The sequence below is a fragment of the Protopterus annectens genome, chromosome 5.part0, assembly GCF_019279795.1.
Source record: "Protopterus annectens isolate FY-2018-M chromosome 5.part0, PAN1.0, whole genome shotgun sequence".
In the NCBI taxonomy this organism is placed as follows: Eukaryota; Metazoa; Chordata; order Ceratodontiformes; family Protopteridae; genus Protopterus; species Protopterus annectens.
In genome coordinates this window covers 892,586,939-892,605,761 of record NC_056735.1, presented here as the reverse complement: position 1 = coordinate 892,605,761, position 18,823 = coordinate 892,586,939, and the positions used below count along the sequence as shown (strand labels likewise).

At 37.0% G+C, this 18,823-nt stretch overlaps 1 protein-coding gene across 1 annotated transcript in view; it reads right to left on the bottom strand.

Annotated features, from left to right (window-relative positions):
- Nucleotides 1-2,920: 2,920 nt before the first annotated feature.
- LOC122802272 (olfactory receptor 52K1-like) overlaps nucleotides 2,921-18,823 on the bottom strand; it is an 85,112-nt gene continuing 69,209 nt past the window's right edge. Inside the window, exons 2-3 of the mRNA XM_044071923.1 lie at nucleotides 6,454-7,417; nucleotides 2,921-3,023 (exon numbers count right to left, since the gene is read on the bottom strand). Coding sequence (XP_043927858.1) covers nucleotides 2,921-3,023; nucleotides 6,454-7,417 — 1,067 coding nt within the window. The remainder of the gene's footprint in view (nucleotides 3,024-6,453; nucleotides 7,418-18,823) is intronic.

The window sequence follows — 18,823 nt, the reverse complement described above, 5'->3', positions numbered from 1 at the left end:
TTTATTTTACATTTGTTTACCGGTCTAGTCTAACTGGATACATGTCCATTTTCAGTAGAGGCCCGGGGAGATAAGCTCCTAGGTAAGACAATGAATTTAACACAATTCTATCTACGGATATAGAAGACAAATAAATCTATTTACAGTGTCAATTAGAGGTTATCATAGTAAAAAAAAAATAACCATGTAGAATACAGGCATAACAAAGGATGCAGTTGAAATCCCAAAATTTACAGTGTAGAATACAGTCATAGCAAATGAAAGTAATATAGATTAGGTGTTCTAGAGATAGTTAGTAGAACTAGTTTTATAAGGAAGAAGTTTCTTTAGATGAGTAGATGGGATGGGAAGATCAGAGTATTTAGTGACTCTTGAGCTAGTCAGGTTTAGAGCATGGGCACAGCCAGTGAGTTTTGAGATGCACTTTCAGATTGTTTTTGAAACAGGAAAGTGAGGGAAGTGTGGAGAGTTCGTTTGGTAGGAGATTCCAGGCTTTTCCAACTATATTAGAAAAGAGTGAGTCCCCAGCCTTGTTGTTTGTTTTAGTCGTATGTGCTAGGAGTTTCTGAGAAGACCTTAAGGAATCTAGGTTTTTATAGGGAGTGATTAGTGTGGAAAGAATAGGTGTTTTGGAAGGTGTGTAAAGGGTTTTGTGAGCTATAGTTAGTTGATGGTATTTAATTAGATTTTGTAGTTCAAGCCATCCTAGCTGTTTTAAATTAAGGCAGTGATGGGTTCTAAATGGGTTACCTGTTGCAAATCTGGCGATGTTATTGTAGGACATTTCCAGTTTGCTGAGATTATTTTTAGATAGTTTAGTAAAAATAGGTGAGGCATATAGAAGAGGAGAGATTAGATGAGTGTGTGCTATTGTGGTTCGAGCTGAAGGTAGGAGAAATGATTTTATCCTATATAGAGAGCCTAATGTTTTGTTGACAGTTTTTATAGTATTGTTTATATGGATATCAAAGTTTAGATTATTGGCAATGGTGACTCCTAGTAGTTTGGTGGTAGGTTCCGGGGATATAATAGTTTTATTGGTAGAGTTAGTTGAGAAATCCAATGGGGGGGATTTTCTAGTAGGAGAGAAAAGGAGGAGTTTAGTCTTTTTGGGGTTTAAGAGAAGGCATCTATGTGTGAACAATTGCTCAACTATGTTAAAGACTTGTTGGGTAAGGTAGAGAAGTTCAGAAGAGGAGGTGGCTGAGCATATCAGTGTGGAGTCATCTGCATATTGTATGCATGTGGCTTGGGATTAGATAATATGTGGTGGAGGAGTTCCACTGGTGTTTCCCTTCACATTCATTACAAATGCTTTATTATGACCATGTTCATTCATTTATATATATATATATATATATATATATATATATATATATATATATATATCTGTCTGTACATACATATACATCTACATACCTATTTACATTTCCCATACAGTTGAATGCCCGCGCATCCATACTGCCTTTACCTCCCTATATCCAAAGGATATTATTCTGGCCATCACATAAAATTAGCGGCCCTTACATCGCTTGTACCCAGAAACAGACACACGTTAGTCACCGGTTTAACAACTACACCATCCGTGGTACATTCCGCATGGATGGCAGTTAGGAAATATGACTTCACTACAGGTATTCAATAGAACTGGTAGCAAATGTGACAGTTGGTTGGTGTACATATGTGTGCAGACCTCTCAACCACTCAGGGACTAATTTCAATAGTGACAGGGACTAGGCAAGGACAAATCAGGGACAATCAAGGACACTTTTACAATATTAGTGCTATTAACTTGAAACGTGTTGACAGATTCAGAGCATATGTATTGATACTTATTTTCTGAAGTTAAAAGCATCTATTACTCTTAATTATTGTCATTATTCATTCAAGTGTCATTCAACACCTTTCCTCCAAAGGTCACTGGTTTTAGGAGGGATTAAGAGGCTGGCCAGTTATTGTGCGAATGCTCTGACCATTGGTAGGGTTGCCACATTTTCATATGTCCAGGATGGGATATATTCAGGACACACCAGATTTTTCAGGCCAACACATACCCATGGTCAGTACAGGGTTTAGAACTTTAATTATTTTCCTAGATGAGAGCTTATTCCTGTAGCAGTTTAGTTGCTTATTCTGTTTCTTGTAAGATTTACGTATTTTACATACAGAAATAACTTTTTTAGGCAACTGTTACATGAAATATGGTACATAGTTATTTCCTACAATCACAGGACATTTGCCATTGTATCATTCTTGGTCAGGACACACCTACCCAAACAAGGACTGTCCCTCACAAAGTGGGACAGGAGGTACCCTGCTTACATCAGCGCCTTAATCACCCTATATCCAACTGCCACTATGCGAATGTGTAAAGTATATTTTCTCAATAATTCATGTGGGGAGCCGTGCATCATGGGCAGGTGTTTGATGCTGGGTAGTAGGTTCTGCATGACCAGCTGGAGGCTGAGCAGTTTTGTGAACCACTACTGCACATATAACTTGTGTCCAGATGTCTACAGGACTGGACATCGTGTTGTGATACCAAGTCTGATGTTTACACAGGATACTTATCCCATGAGGGATATCCAAAAATTGAACAAGCCAATAACCTTCGATTTTTTTGGATTTACGAAAATGTGATAGGGTTTTACATGCAAGGGATACATAGTTTGCAAAACTGATACTGCCTAGTGTGGCACTGCTTACTAGATATGAGTAGTGGTCACGATATGCAAATATGGATGTGCCAAGCTAGCAGCCCGAGTATGGCTGGATTTGGTGGACGTTCAGGAATGGGGGGGGGGGTTGCATGCTGTAGAGGGGATGATGGGTATTCAATTATGCATCCAGGTATGTTGTAGTTGGATGGCTCAGTTCCGTCCAGACCATTATGCGGGTATTGAAGAAGAAAATAAACTTGTCAGAACACTGCTATGGATCCAAGGCTTTTAATAAAACGAATAAAATCAGCATACAACTCTTGAAATTTCCAATGAAATGAGCGCTTTCGGGTATAAACCCTTCTTCAGATTAACAAACAATCACAAGCAGTTCCAACTTAAATCAGTAAATCACCTGCCTACTCTTAAGGGCAGGTTTCATAGGCACATTATCATTCAAGCCTGGGGTTCTATGAGCCATGAGCTCTATAATCCATTTAGCTTCCATAGCTTCGGTATGTTGTCTTATATCACCTCCTCTCTTATTAATTCTTACATTTACTATGGCCCTAAACTTAAATGTGTGTGTAGTGTGATTCTCAATGTGCCTATACAAAGCATTATGAACATCACCTTTTCTGATAGATGAAAGATGTTGCAGTATCCTCACTTTGAACATACAGTTGGTCTTCCCTATATAGAAACTAGGGCAGTGTTGACACTCTACTATGTAGATAATATCTTTAGTTCTACATGTTGCCCTGGCCTTAAATTCAAAGTCTTTCCTAGTGACTGGATGTATAAATGTAGTATTACCTTCTATATATGAACAAGCTTTGCACACTCCACATGGGAGAGTTCCTATATTAATCTTAAAAGGTATTGTCCTATCAACCCTTTCTTTACACAAAATGTCCTTTAAATTCTTTTTTCTCCTAAACCCAAACCTAGGTGCACTACCTACAATATTTCTTGTTTTTTCTTCACTTGTTAAAACATTCCAGTTTTTGCGGATAATATCACACACTCCCTTTATGTTACTACTGTAGGTCAACATAATCTTGTGTACTTCATTCTCAAACTGTGTTAGTAGGATTTCTAGAATTTGCTCCAGTGATGCACAGTTTGAGAATGAAGTACACAAGTTGAGAGGTTATTTTCATGATAGAGGCTATAATGATGGTATAGTCAACAATCATACAGTTAGGGTTAAGGACGATAGAAGGAAGAGGTTTAAACCGTGGCTGTCGTATGGTAATGAACAATCAGATGAGGCGACTCATGATTTGCAAAAAGGACAAGATTTAAAGATTATGTTGACCTACAGTAGTAACATAAAGGGAGTGTGTGATATTATCCGCAAAAACTGGAATGTTTTAACAAGTGAAGAAAAAACAAGAAATATTGTAGGTAGTGCACCTAGGTTTGGGTTTAGGATAAATAAGAATTTAAAGGACATTTTGTGTAAAGAAAGGGTTGATAGGACAATACCTTTTAAGGTTAATATAGGAACTGTCCCATGTGGAGTGTGTAAAGCTTGTTCATATATAGAAGGTAATACTACATTTATACATCCAGTCACTAGGAAAGACTTTGAATTTAGGGCCAGGGCAACATGTAGAACTAAAGATATTGTCTACATAGTAGAGTGTCAACACTGCCCTAGTTTCTATATAGGGAAGACCAACTGTATGTTCAAAGTGAGGATATTGCAACATCTTTCATCTATCAGAAAAGGTGATGTTCATAATGCTTTGTATAGGCACATTGAGAATCACACTACACACACATTTAAGTTTAGGGCCATAGTAAATGTAAGAATTAATAATAGAGGAGGTGATATAAGACAACATACCGAAGCCATGGAAGCTAAATGGATTATAGAGCTCATGGCTCATAGAACCCCAGGCTTGAATGATAATGCGCCTATGAAACCCGCCTTTAAGAGTAGGCGGGTGATTTACTGATAGTTTATTGGCTGGATAGTTATTTAAGTTGGAACTGCTTGTGATTGTTTGTTAATCTGAAGAAGGGTTTATACCCGAAAGCGCTCATTTCATTGGAAATTTCAAGAGTTGTATGCTGATTTTATTCGTTTTATTAAAAGCCTTGGATCCATAGCAGTGTTCTGACAAGTTTATTTTCTTCTTCAATTTGCTTCTGGTGCTTGGTCGGAACTTTGGTGAGGCACTGAACAGTATTTTTTGTGACATTATGCGGGTATGTGCCGGTGACGTTTCTGTACATGTGTATCTCACATTTTAATATTCATATGTTTGTGTGATTGTGTTTTACAGTATGGCCTGTCAGGTTGTATTGCGGATGTGTATGTTTGTTCTTTGTGTTTCGTTCTGATTCACCCACTGCTCCATCATACACCTCCAGTTCACCTATTGTGCATCCAACACAACCTCCCCTTTGTGGATTATTACATTGCCTGTCCTCCCTACACCCATATTCCACACACTCCATCCATCCCTTCTCTGGTTGATGGCCCCTTGGCATGGTCAAGGGAACACATTTGCATACACTATATATGTCAGGTACCTGTATGGTTGTGAGGACTACCCTAGCATTTTTCACCTTCCACATGCTGTACATCACGCACATAGGTACACGCAAACACTTATCTTTCATGACATGGTAGGTAGACCCGGGTAATACCCGTTCATCTTTGACCCATCCTGACAAGGACGGCTTGGACCGCAAATGGGCAGATTTTGGCCGAATGCTCTGACCATTGGTAGGGTTGCCATCTTTTCATATGGCCAGGATGGGATATATTCCGGACACACATCAGATTTTACAGGCTAACACATACCCACGGTCAGTACAACGGATAGTACTTTTGTTTTATGCCTAAATGTAAGCTTATTGTTATAGCAGCTTGGATGCTTCTTCTGTTTCGTTTACTTGCTTATTCTATTTCTTGTAACATGTAGGTATGTTACATACGGAAATAACTATTATATGTGACTATTACATGAGCTGTGGGACATAAGTATGTCATACAGTCGCAGGATATTTTACATTTATAATGGTTTTGGTATGGAAACAACTGCCCAGATGGGTACTGTCCCTCACAATGTGGGACAGGTGGTAACCCTGACCACTGGGCTAGACTTAGCTATTGGCGGCGTGCTAACACGATGCTTTTCACTTCCACTTGGTATAACTATCAACACTGCATTAGAATACAGGCACGGGGTTTTAAATGTCATTTGTTCGAGGGATGGGGACTCAATATTCAGCTCCCTGCATTTGTGTTTGCTTCTTGTTTTTGTGTTCACAAGAACTATCTTGCATGCTTTGCATACATTTCAGTATCCATGGACACTGACAGGTGTGATTACTATTGCAGGCAGGCTGTAATATTCAGCATTTTAGGTTGCACGTAAACAGCTGACATGTCCACGCCTCCTTGCAGTGCTTCGACACACCCCATGCACTCGCGCACATTTCCTATGCATGTGGATGTGGTGGCAGCGCGCCTTCATTAGTATGCATATGGTGCTACTGCGTCATCTGCACGCCTCATGGTCGGTGCAAGCCTAACGATGGCTTTGCGCTGAGCTTCATGAATCCTGGGGATAGTCTTAGAAAATCAGTTTAATTAATACCAGCACAATTCAGGTAATCACAAATGCAGCAATACTTGAAATATTAATTGTAACCTATTTCAATGCTGTTATACACATATTTATTGCATAGTAACTAAATATATTTTGAGCAAGTTCATTTTGTAGCATTTTAATGGACATTTTATAGACAATATTATTTCTTTGTGAAATACTTGAAAATATTTTTTCTTATCTCATTTGTTCTCACACCGTAAATGATTGGATTTAACATTGCTGGCAGTACCATATATAAAGAGGAGAAAACTACAAGTAAAGGAGGGGAAATGCCTTTAACAAATCTATGTGTAATAAAAGAGAAAAAAGCTGTAATGTAAGTGAACAATAATACCAAAAGGTGTGAACCACAAGTGTTTATAGCTTTCTGACGTTCCTCACTAGATCCAAGTTTCAGAACAGTACTAAGAATCTTGGCATAGGAAAACATGATAAAGCCAACATCAGCAATTACAACAAATGGAACTGTTAATCCATACACACTGTTGAATGTTGATTCTGAACATCCAATTTTAATTAATGACATAAAGTCACAGTATGATGTGGGAAGCACATTTGCGCTGCAATAGGACACATTGGAAGCAAGCACTGGAGCAGGAATTATGAGAATAAATCCTCTTGTTATACACAAAGTAGCAATCTTTTTAATCAGAGACTTTGAGAAAACATTTGCATATTGTAATGGATAACAGATCGCAAAGTATCGATCAAATGACATAGCAAGTAGAACAGAAGATGCCATTATTGCGAAGGAGTGGACAAAAAACATCTGTAGGAAACATGCTTCCTTCCTAATACTATTAGCATCAAACCATAGCATCACCAACATCCTTGGTAGAACAGTGCTACTTAAAGCAATATCTGCTGTAGCCAGCATAAAAATAAACATGTACATTGGTTCCTGAAGAGCTTCATCATGTTTAATGACTAGCAAAATTGTGCAGTTACCTAACAATGTTAAGACATAGATTGTACAGAAAGGAATAGACACCCAGCCCTGAATTCCTGGGAAACCCGAAAGAACAAATTCTTCTGATAAAGAAATGGTGCCGTTTGATGTTATCATTTCACTGACAATGGCTTGAAGCTTCTTTTTGATATCAACTTGTCTTGAATGAGCATCTAAAAAATAGCTGTAATTAAGCACATACATTAGATGAAAGATTATTAACTATCAGTACAATGAAAACATTTGCATTTAAAAAAAAATTTTCTGCTGATGTAGTTGAGTATTATGTTGATACAAAATAAAACAGCATTTAGTTATACTTCGAATATTAGCAAATGAATGAACATATTTATTCCAATAGGTATTTAATATTCATCTGTTCATTGATAATTTACCTTTTTAAATCAATATCAGGGTTTTAGGGGGTCAGATACTATCTTGTCATACAGCAGGCACAAAGAAAAGAAACTTTTTCCTGAATAGGATGTCAGTCTATCTCAGGATGTGTGCACTTTAGACACACACACACACACACACACAGACACACACACACACACACACACACACACACACACACACACACAACCACACACATGCCAAACACACATACACACACACACACACACACACACACACACACACACACACACACACACACACACACCACACAAATAAGCACACAAGCACTTACCCACACATGGTAAGAAAAGCTACAGGCAATTTAAAGTGTTTACAGTTTACCAGTGGTATGTCTCTGGGATGTGAAGAGCAGAGCACCCAGCAAAATGTGAATACACAGAGGACATAAACAAATTCAGAAGGTATCTCACCTAAAAGCAAACAACATGCAAGTTCTGTGAAGCAACAACACTAAATGTTGTGTTGCTGTATCTCCCAGGTAACTATTAGTTTTACAATATCAAGAATAAATCATTACTAAAGTGCACATACATTATACATCTTGAAAAAAGAATGTGCATATGCAGCCAATCATAGTGATATCTCCCTGAATACAGGTACCACATCATAAGATTCAATATTAGTGAGTCCTAAAAACCCTATTTTCCAATTATCTAATCTTTTCAATTTTTAAGTCTTTATTATGGCATTTAGGCCTTTTTATTCATTATTTTGTTTGTTTTTGGGATATTTTGCAGTCATCCTAATATTATCGGCATAAGGATTTATAAAAAAAATGTGTGTTTTCAGAAAATGGCTAAGCTATCCACTTATGCTTTACAGACAAACCCATAAAAAAGGGTAAAACATGTCATGCCTATAGTTTGTGGAGTTGGGATTTATTGTAAGGTAAAGAGTCAATGAGTATTCAGATGCAATGTAGTTGGAACTTGTATGCCCCTATGGGATCATTTCCACATTGCCCATTTTCCTCCTTCAAATAATGTATTGCATACCACATCAAAGCCTCTGGTTTGCCATGCTCTTTTTTTGATATTTTTGCCCACGTAGTTTTTCTGTGTAATCTTTTTACTTATTATTCGCTGTTTTTTGGGGAAACTTTGCAGTATCCCTAATGTTGTTGATGTAACATTTTTTAAAGCTGAATGCTCAGAAAATGGCCAAAGTATCCATTTATACCATACTGATGAGCTCATGAAAGGGCAACACATGTCATGTCTATAGTTAAAGGGTTTGGCTATTTTGGTCTGGTTGCTCCAATAAAGAATTAAGAAAGTTAAAAAAAAAAAATCTGATGATAGTTTGAAATTGTCTAGCTTGAACATTTGTATGGCATTAAGGGGTCATTTACGTATTTCCTATGTGCCTCCTTCAAATGAGGTCTAGGATATTACACAGTGAACACTCTGGTTTGACAGCATCATATTTGGTGTCTTTCTAGATTTTCTGTGTAATCCTTTTACTTGCCATTCATCTGTTTAGATCTGATAACTCAGATGTCCACAAGGGGCCGTGTACTATTCATATGGATCCTCAATGACAGTCAACTCTATAAAAATGACTGTCTATATAGTATATGCTTCTATGCAAAAGCCATTGTCATCAGTTGTACAATATCTGAAATATCCATGCTAATGGAGGTAATAAAAAATAACTTTTTTGGCATGCACACAGACATAAAGTTTAATAGTTAGAACAGCATGCATAGTCACTGCACTTAGACATATTGGGAATTTGCAATGGCTGTATCTAAGTGTAGATTTAATGCCATTCACAGAACACAGTTGTGGTTAGGTGCAGTTGCATTAGTAGGTTTGCTAAAAACATATTGACATACAACAATAATGAAATGTAAATAATCAGTGCTTGCAATCTGTGCATCAGTGTTATGTAAAGAAAGCATATTCTGCATGCTTGCAATTCAGATTCACTTTTTTATGTACTTTTGTACCATGCACATATGCCTTATTAAAGGCAAGATTGCACCCTTTGTATTTACTTTGCAGTCAATGAAGATGCTTTATGTAGATGCTAGCTTGCCTTTATCCCACTGTCAACTGCCTGTCTCAGTCATGACAAAACAGCAGGCAGCCAGTGGTGTTCACTGGCCAAGAAGAAAAGGATATTGAAAAAGACCGAGTCATTTTAATTTTGCTGACCAAGAAACTATGTATAGAGCTAGACTGGGCAGGGATATAGTACATGCTTTTATGTGTTTGTATGGTCCACAGATGTGGTCTGGGGGGATGCATGGTCTTCTTATTCCTGTAAACATCAGGGTATATATATATATATATATATATATATATATATAGCACTCACTGTACTTGCCATGCAGACCTTCCAGAACCAAACTGGGGATCTGTTTGTTATTTTGCAGGCTTCTGCCTTAATGGTATTTTACAAGTTCCTCTGTATACTCTTAGCACATGTGGACCAGTATGTTTATTTGTCAGTGTTGCCTCAGGAAAAATCTCAAGCCATGCATGCCTTCTATGTGATGGCACATTTGTCTGAGGTAATTGATTCAACAGATTGTACCCATGTTGCTGGAGTGATGGCAGTACAGAATAGGCTGTAATTCCATTACCTGCCAGGTAGTGTGTGATGTATGGGGGGCATCATCAAGCATGATGGCAGTGCCTATGATTCTAACATCTGGCTAATAATTTCACTGTACTGCCTCTTCCTGAATGGTACACCAATCCATGATCACCTTGTTAGTAAGTGAAACCTTCTTCTTGTCATAGGAGTGTCTATAGGCATATTTTGAAAAAAATGTATTGTTTAATATTCAACCCCCTTTCTTTTGTTATGCACCTCTTTTTCTTTTGTTGGTTTTGCTGGCTACCCACTTGAACCTTGGCAAATGACACACGTGCAGTACCTTGCAGGAATCTACCCTTCCTTAATGAAATTAACTAACTAGTAAGGTTGTCATTAAGATCAATAATACAGCTATAGCCAGTCCTACCCCAACACTGACCAGACACTGTGGTGCTTCTGAAAGTATCAAACTGGGAATGTTGAATACAGCCTGTATCATTTCTTGTAAATAAACAACATTTAGTCAGGAATGGAAAGGAAAGGAAAAGAAAAGAAAAGAAAGGAAAGGAAAGGAAAGGAAAGGAAATGAAAAGAAAATAACGGAAAGGAAAAGAAAGGAAAGGAAAGGAAAAGAAAAGAAAGGAAAGGAAAGGAAATGAAAAAATGAAAGGAAAAGAAAGGGAAGGAAAGGAAAACAAAGGAAAGGAAAGGAAAAGAAAAGAAAGGAAAGGAAAGGAAAAGAAAGGAAAGGAAAGGAAATGAAAGGAAATGTTGTCAGGGATTAAGCACAATAGTGAAGTCTGCAGCCAGTTTGCAATAGTCCAGTGAGGCCTGGTGTACTGCTTGGTAAGGTTAGGTAAATATTATGTGAGATCTGCTAGAAAAAAGTCAGAAAAAATGTTTTGTTTTCATCAACAATGCACAGATATATGACAATGGTAAACAACTTTCAATTCTTTTTATATCTCCATAGCTGATGAGGAGCATGAATGCAATGCTAACCAGGGACAGCACAGGTTAATGGAACTGGTGTGGAATAAAGAACAACTATTATTCTTATTACGGAAGTATTAAAATCATTCATGCAGCATCTGTCCCATAATGAAACAAAACAAAAAAACAAACACACACAAAAAAAAAAAACAAATGAGTGGGTATTCCATTGCATCATTATAGCAGTCATATACATATATAAGCTGTAGTCAATAAAAGAGTACAATAGTAATTAAATGTGCATACCTTTTATCATAATGACCTTATCCAGCTATGCAGTCAGTAGTAAAAACTGACCATTGTAGCAATTTGTAAAGTAAATCAGTAAATGGTTATTCATTTCTGTCAATAAAATGGTATATTTGGACAACTTACCCCTTGCGCTTTTGTGCAAGCTTTCTCTCTTTCTCTCTCTCTCTCTGTTCTTTCCTCTCCTTTTATGTTTCTTTTTCACAGGTACAGAATTCCCAGGCGCAGCCCTTCTACATGAATTGTAGATCAAAGAAAGCTCACCACCTCCCTCTGCCCACAAAGGGATGTCTTCACAAGGTTGTGGCAGCGGCTCTACCCCTGTGGTTGCCCTAGACTGTGGCAGCGTAGGGAAGCCTAAAAACTGTCAACATCACAAGCATTAGGACCTAGAGGCAGCAGCTAAGTGTAGAGCTGATAGACATCTTCATCTAAAAGAAACTAGCCACCAGTGGATATAATACTCATTGACCTAGTTGGCTCCGACCAATAAGCCACTGGAGACCTCCACCCACACAGCACTGGGGACACCCTCTGAAGGTGCATCACGGAGGGGGGGGGGGGTCTGAGGTCTTCCAGACCAGACTGTGCTTAATGCTGCACGTCTTCATGCTTTTCCTTTTGTGCCTGTCTGCTGTCATCTGTATATCTTGTGCCCTCCCATCAATATGGGCCCACTTTACTGCTTCAGTCTTTCTCTGTCTTTTATATTGTATCCATTCCCCTAATTCTTCCCTAAGTCTCTTCTTATATCCTCTTCCTTTACTCATTCCCAACTTCCCTCTTATATAAAAAATTTCTAAACATATGGGGTCTATCCCACCAAAAACCTAATGCTCCTCCTCTCCCTCCTCCAGCAAACCTACTTCATGTCTTCATTCCATGTGTCCCATGTCTTCTTGCTCCCTCATTTCCATCATACCTCTCAACTGTTCAGGTTTTTGCTTCATGTTTTTGGTAGGTTCATCCTAACAATTGTGGTTTTTGGGTAAATCCATTCGGATTTAAATAACTTAATGGCGACAGACATTTCAGCTTCAGTCTTCATATCATCTAGAAAATGCAAACTAATACAAAATACAACACTTGTTATTCTAGCAACGTTTAACTTTCAAAAAGCAATAATTAAAATACATTCCTATTTGTGGGCCTTTGCCTCCCCCCCATTATGTTTGGCTTTGTCCAGATTTATTGTGCTAAGAGGTTGAGAGGTATGATTGCAGTTGTTATCAAGTGTTCCACATTTTGTGATTTTGTTCCACATTATGGCAAGCAGTGTTCCTCCTTTTGGAAATGGAAGGTTGAGAGTTATGATTTCCATCTTTCCAATATTCCACTTTCGAACCTTATAAAAGACCAATACAGGGGTGTCTGCATAAGGACACTCTTACATCTAATGAGTAAAACTTTATGGCTGTTTAACTTTACTTGTGAATGGCTGCACTGAGAGTGATTTTTCTCAAATAATTTCTAGTGCTATGTACATGGCTACCCAGACTTGCACTCACTTATAAATGCCCAAAAGAAATTGCCACTTCACACTCACGTGGCACCATCACATATAGTCATACTGCTTTCAATATCTTGTAGAAGTCTTGAAATAGCTGAACATGTTGTGGGCCTTTTTGTTCAGCACTTCACTTTTCTGTAGTCAGCACTATTCTTTGTAAATTAGTACAGTTACATAAAAGCATGGTGGTACTCTTTGTCACCTACACTCGTGCATTTCTGAGCTGCAAGACTATGAATACCACCCTTATCTCCAAATTTAACATACTAAAACTTATCCTCATTGTATTGATTCTTCTTCTATCCAGCACATAGTTTCTGTTCTGCACTAAAAGAATAATTAACAATGTATTAATTAAAACATCAGTTTAATTTAACCTCATTGACTCCCTTTACAATAATCTTCTCTGTAAAGCAGTTTTCCTTTTATAACTTTACAAAACAAAGAATAAGTAAGTATCTAGATATATGGTCAACTTAGTTCTCACTAAGATATATATGCGTTTAATAAAATGTAGTATTGGTAAGTCATTTCACATGACATAAAGAAAACTTACCAGCATGCACTGAAGATATATATATATATATATATATATATATATATATAGAGAGAGAGAGAGAGAGAGAGAGAGAGAAATATTACAGCGATATCCTAACTCCTCATGATATCACCTCACCAAACCTGGAACACAATTCAAATTACTTACAAAGTAGTAACTTTGAAAAATTTCTCGGATTACTTTGTCCTGAAAAAACAAAGCATGGGTGTATTCATTTAACATGTTGCATGTCAGTAATTAATCACTGCTGAAATAGCCTTTAGCAATTACTAATGCTGCACACATTGCTGTATGTATTAAGCTGTCCTTCTAATGATGTATGAATGCAATATATAGTTCCTTTAGACATTTACTGTGTACTTTACATAATTTCCACCAATGTCATTAAATAAGAAATGATCATGTTCAATTTTACTTATTGCATTATCTGTTTGTTCTGTGATTACACTATTTCTTCTCAAATCAGAATGATTTTCTTGACACTTTGAAATGATGCAAGCCATTTATTCTGTGAAGGTTACAAAAATCAAGGCAAACCTGCTAGCCTAAATGACTATTGTCCCGTAGCTCTCACCTCCACTGTGATGAAATGCCTTGAGACTGGCCAAAGATGTAAGAACATCCAAACTACCTGCAGACTTCAATCCAGTCCAGTTTGCATACAGACCTAATCGCTCCATGGGAGATGCTATTTCTTTGGCACTCCATTTATCACTGGAACACCTGGAGAACAAGAATAGCTATGTGGGGCTACTTTTCATCGACTTCAGTTCAGCTTTCAGTCAATCATCACACAAAAATCTGATCAGGAAGTTGGTCAACTGGGCATCAGCACTCTGCTAAGCAAATGGATTCTGAACTTTCTTATAGATAGACCCCAGAAAGTGTGCATAGGCAAGAATACATTGGAGAGCATCACCCTTAACACTAGAGTCCCACAGGGATGTGTCCTAAGCCCCCTGCTTTTCAACATACTAACCCACAACTGTACTGCCAAACACAGCTCAAACCATATCATCAAAATTGCAGATGGTATGACAATTGTGGGCCACATCAGGAATGATGATGAAACAGCCTACAGACAGGAGGTGAATCACTTCATAAGTTGGTGTTATAGCAATAATCTTGCACTAAATGTCAACAAGACCAAAGAAACAATTGTGGACTACAGGAAGAGCAACAGAGAGCACTCTCCGCTCGTAATCAATGAAGAAACAATTGAGAGTGTAAAAAGCACAAAATTTCTGCGGGTGCACATTGCAGAAGACTTTACATGGTCAGCCAACACAAATGCCATCATTAAGAAGGCACACCAATGCCTTCACTTTTTTCAAAGGTTAAGGAGAGCAAACCTACCATCAATGACTCTCACAGCCTTCTACAGGGGCACCATCGAAAGTATGCAGACAAACAGTTTTACAGTATGGTATGGAAGCTGCTCTGCTTCCTAGTACCACTCCAACCAGAGAGTAGTGAAAGTGGGTGAGAGGATTATCACGAATTCCCTCCCATCCATACAAGACCTGCACATGTCCAGATGTCTCAGAAGCACAAGGAAAATAACCAGGGGTAGCACTAATCCTGCTTACAAGCTGTTCTCACATTTAACATCAGGAAGGCACTTTCGATGCATACGCTGCAAAACAACAAGATTCAGAAACAGCTTCTTTCCACTAGCCATCAGGTTACTGAACTCTAAGAACAGTACGCTTCACACTGGGCATTAAGGCAGTAATCCAACAATACTGAAAAGTCTCTGTAGCACAATATGGAACAAGGTCTTACCCGCACCCAGACAGCAAAGTCAGCAGTAATCAAACTGAACTGTCGTAATGTGCAATATAAATGAAGGCCTTAAATCAATCACTTAAGTGCAATTTTTCAAGTGAAAATAAGCTAATAACCTAGTAATGAGTGACAATGTGTTAAATCAGTGCACACAAATGCAAGTATTTATTATTGTTGTGTTTGTTGTCTGTGTCAATAGACTTTTGTGTATTATCATCATGTTAGATTTAGTCTATGTATTGTATGCACATTGAGTCTGAAGAAACATAATTTCACTCAGTTTGCACTTGTGTGAATCAAGGTGACAATAAAGTTTATTTTGACTTTGATTTTAACTAGCTGATCAACATATGCAAAATCAAATGAAGAACTAAATTAAAAAAAGGAAAGCCATACAGATCCTACCTTATAATGCTTTTATCATTCAGCATATAAACATCTCCTCCTCAGTGATGAGCAGTAAATCTCTTATGTGCAACATTTGTTTACTTAAGCCCCAAACCTTGGTCAAGCCACCATTTTTCCTTCCATTAATATGTGTACTGAATCTTTAATCTTAGCTGAAGTTCTTCTTCTTAAAAGTTAATAATTTCTGTCATGTTTAACATTACATCTAGATAATGTCAGTGTATGTATGGGTCTACCTGAAAATATCGAGAGCTGACAATATCAAATCCAACATCATCGAGATGGAATCAACGAAAACTCACTTCAGCAAAAGACTAGATTATTGAAACTATTCCCATGGTAAGTAGTAAGTAACCTGTTGGCCAACAAGGTGAAATTTGCCCTTTCCCCAACTGTAGTGTGATCTAGGAGTTGGTATATTTATTTGGGGGGTGGGGGTGTTGCCCCAACCTGGGTAGCTTGGGGATGGTGTGATTTCATTTTTGTGACTTTTTGTATGAGTGATTACTTACCCTGGGAATAGATTTGTGGATCCAGTGTTTTACTGAAGTGAGTTTTCATTGATCTGGTCTCAATGACGTGGAATTAGTTATTATGGAATTTCAATGCTATGACGTAGACCTATATATATATATATATATATATATATATATGTAATATATATACCACATGAAACATGATCAATACTCCCATACCCCAAGATAAATTTATAGATAAAATTGTCATTATTCCTCATGCAGTGCTTCAATAACAGCGAAGGTGCATACAATTCCTTCCTTTTCCATTGTATATTTATATTTTCATCCATATCCCTCATAAACCAGTTCACTGATTTGCATAAAAATATACTTTTTCCTCAGTTTCATACTGCTTCCCCATGTAGCATACTTTACAGAAAATGTGTTAAGCAGTAAGTATCAGAATGATTATAAAAGGCTATAATAAATTAATATATTATAAAGTCAATTCCTATAATAAGCTAATGCCTTGACAAAAGAAAATGCATGCTTTACATGCCACCAAGGTTCTTGTAAATCCAATATTTTAGTAACAGAAATGAAAGTCATTTAAATACTTCAACTACTTGATTTTGAATAAGTAACCCATTACTTTTAACCTTTATTTATACACATAGCAACTATATTAGACAAAATGAATCTTGAAAGCTGCATTAAATCATAAAACCAATATTTCATTCTTTTTCTTGTCCTTCTCACTACCTGATAATTTTTCTCATTTTGGTAGATATAACCCCTCTCCCCTTCATAAAAACATGAATAGCAACATTTTATGAACTACATGAGGCTTTCACTACATGTAGTACTTCAGTGTTGTTTATTTGGTGTTAATTATCTCATGCTTGCCTCTGGGAAATCACTGTTTGCATTTGTTCTAATCAATGTGTCTCTTTAGAGATTAATGGCTCCAAATAATTTTGCATAGAAAATGACTGTACTATAAATTTCAAAAGTAACAGTACAAGCAATAGTACCGAAAACTGTTGTTCAATAGGCAGAAACAATTTTAATCTGTTGAAATAAAGAATATTGTTCATTTTAAAAGCTTTTATCTAGGTCATCAAGCTTATTTCCAAAGTTTTAGGGGGGAAATGTAATGCTGTGCTGTCTACCCTCACGGAAGAATTAAATAAGCAGTTCGTAAAATAAGTTTGTCTTTGGCATACAAATTAAAATTTACATTTATGGATGAGTTGTTGGTTCTGTTGGAGGGGTCACATGTGATCTGTGAATAATTTCAGTTCCACTAGAAAGTCTTCCTTGAAGGTTTAGTATTTTTGGCAACCAGACAGTTAAAAAAATACCATGTTACTTCCTTCCAGTTTTTATGGGACAGCATGAATCCTTAGCTTAATTTACTTTCTATGTTTTCTAAACACTGTACTTTATCTACCAACCAAGTATTTTTGCTTTAAAAGGAACTCAGTCTGTATTTCCTCCTCTTTTAATCTGCCAGCTTTTCTTGGAACAGAAGTTTCTATATGTTTTATCTGAATTACTATTGTAAAATTCTCCTGGACAATCTCAGAAAACTTGTCCATTTTCATCCACAATTATTGTAAAAAGTCACTATCTGCTATGTATCACTTTTACTGACAAGTCCTGTTGACTGGATATGACAGGGCTCATTTTCCTTATGTAATCCATATTGGAAAGTGTTAGTCAAGTCAATAAATTAATCACAGACTAGAAGTGAGAGAAGCAGAAGTCTTAAAATAATGTGACTCTATTTTTAAACAAGGTGTGTACTTCTTTTCTGTCAAATCTTTTATCTCAGAGTAGGGCTCATAAAAGGATATGTTACCTGGTGGCCATCTTGATTCAACCTCACTGATATAAAGTCCTATGACGATGTGAAAATGTTTACACACTTACACGAATCATGGGACTATGCGGTTCCACATTATATGCAGTTTAAATCTGAATTTCCATGTTGTACTTTGACTTTCTACAATATTTTAAAGAACTCTGTGCTGATTTAAGGAAATTATGAGGACTTGTGAAAGAAAAGAACATGACAACAAAATTGCAAGTTAATTTGTATCTGGAAATCCATTAACCCCATCTCATAAAAAATATGTTCATCATAATCTTAGTGTTGTCCATGAACTTGCTAACCAAGATGAGTATCGAACTCTTTATTTCTTAAGGGTATTAGCTCTTTTAATACCACTGTGTAAATGTTTGCATATGATGAATATGATAGAGGTTGCAAGTATTTCAGTGGGTTACTACATTTTGACTCCATTTTGAATGCTACTGCAAGACATGTAATTTACATCAGATGTCAATTAGCCTTCATATCCTTATGTATGGTGTCACTTCCATGAATCATTGTATCAATCCTTAGTATGAAGAGTGCTGTTTATTGCAAGCTGTCCAATGCAAGTATGCACAAATGATGCTGCAGGACTTTGCCTTTCTTCATGTTTCACCTTTATTGGTGATATGAAGCTCTCTTGTGTTTTCCAGTGCTCACTGCAAAGTTTTAATAAAAATGATCCCTCAAATTAACTGGAGTTTACTCTGTGAGTTTAATCAGTTGAGAGTTAACAAAGAATTCTGTTGATCGTATGGGTCATCTTTA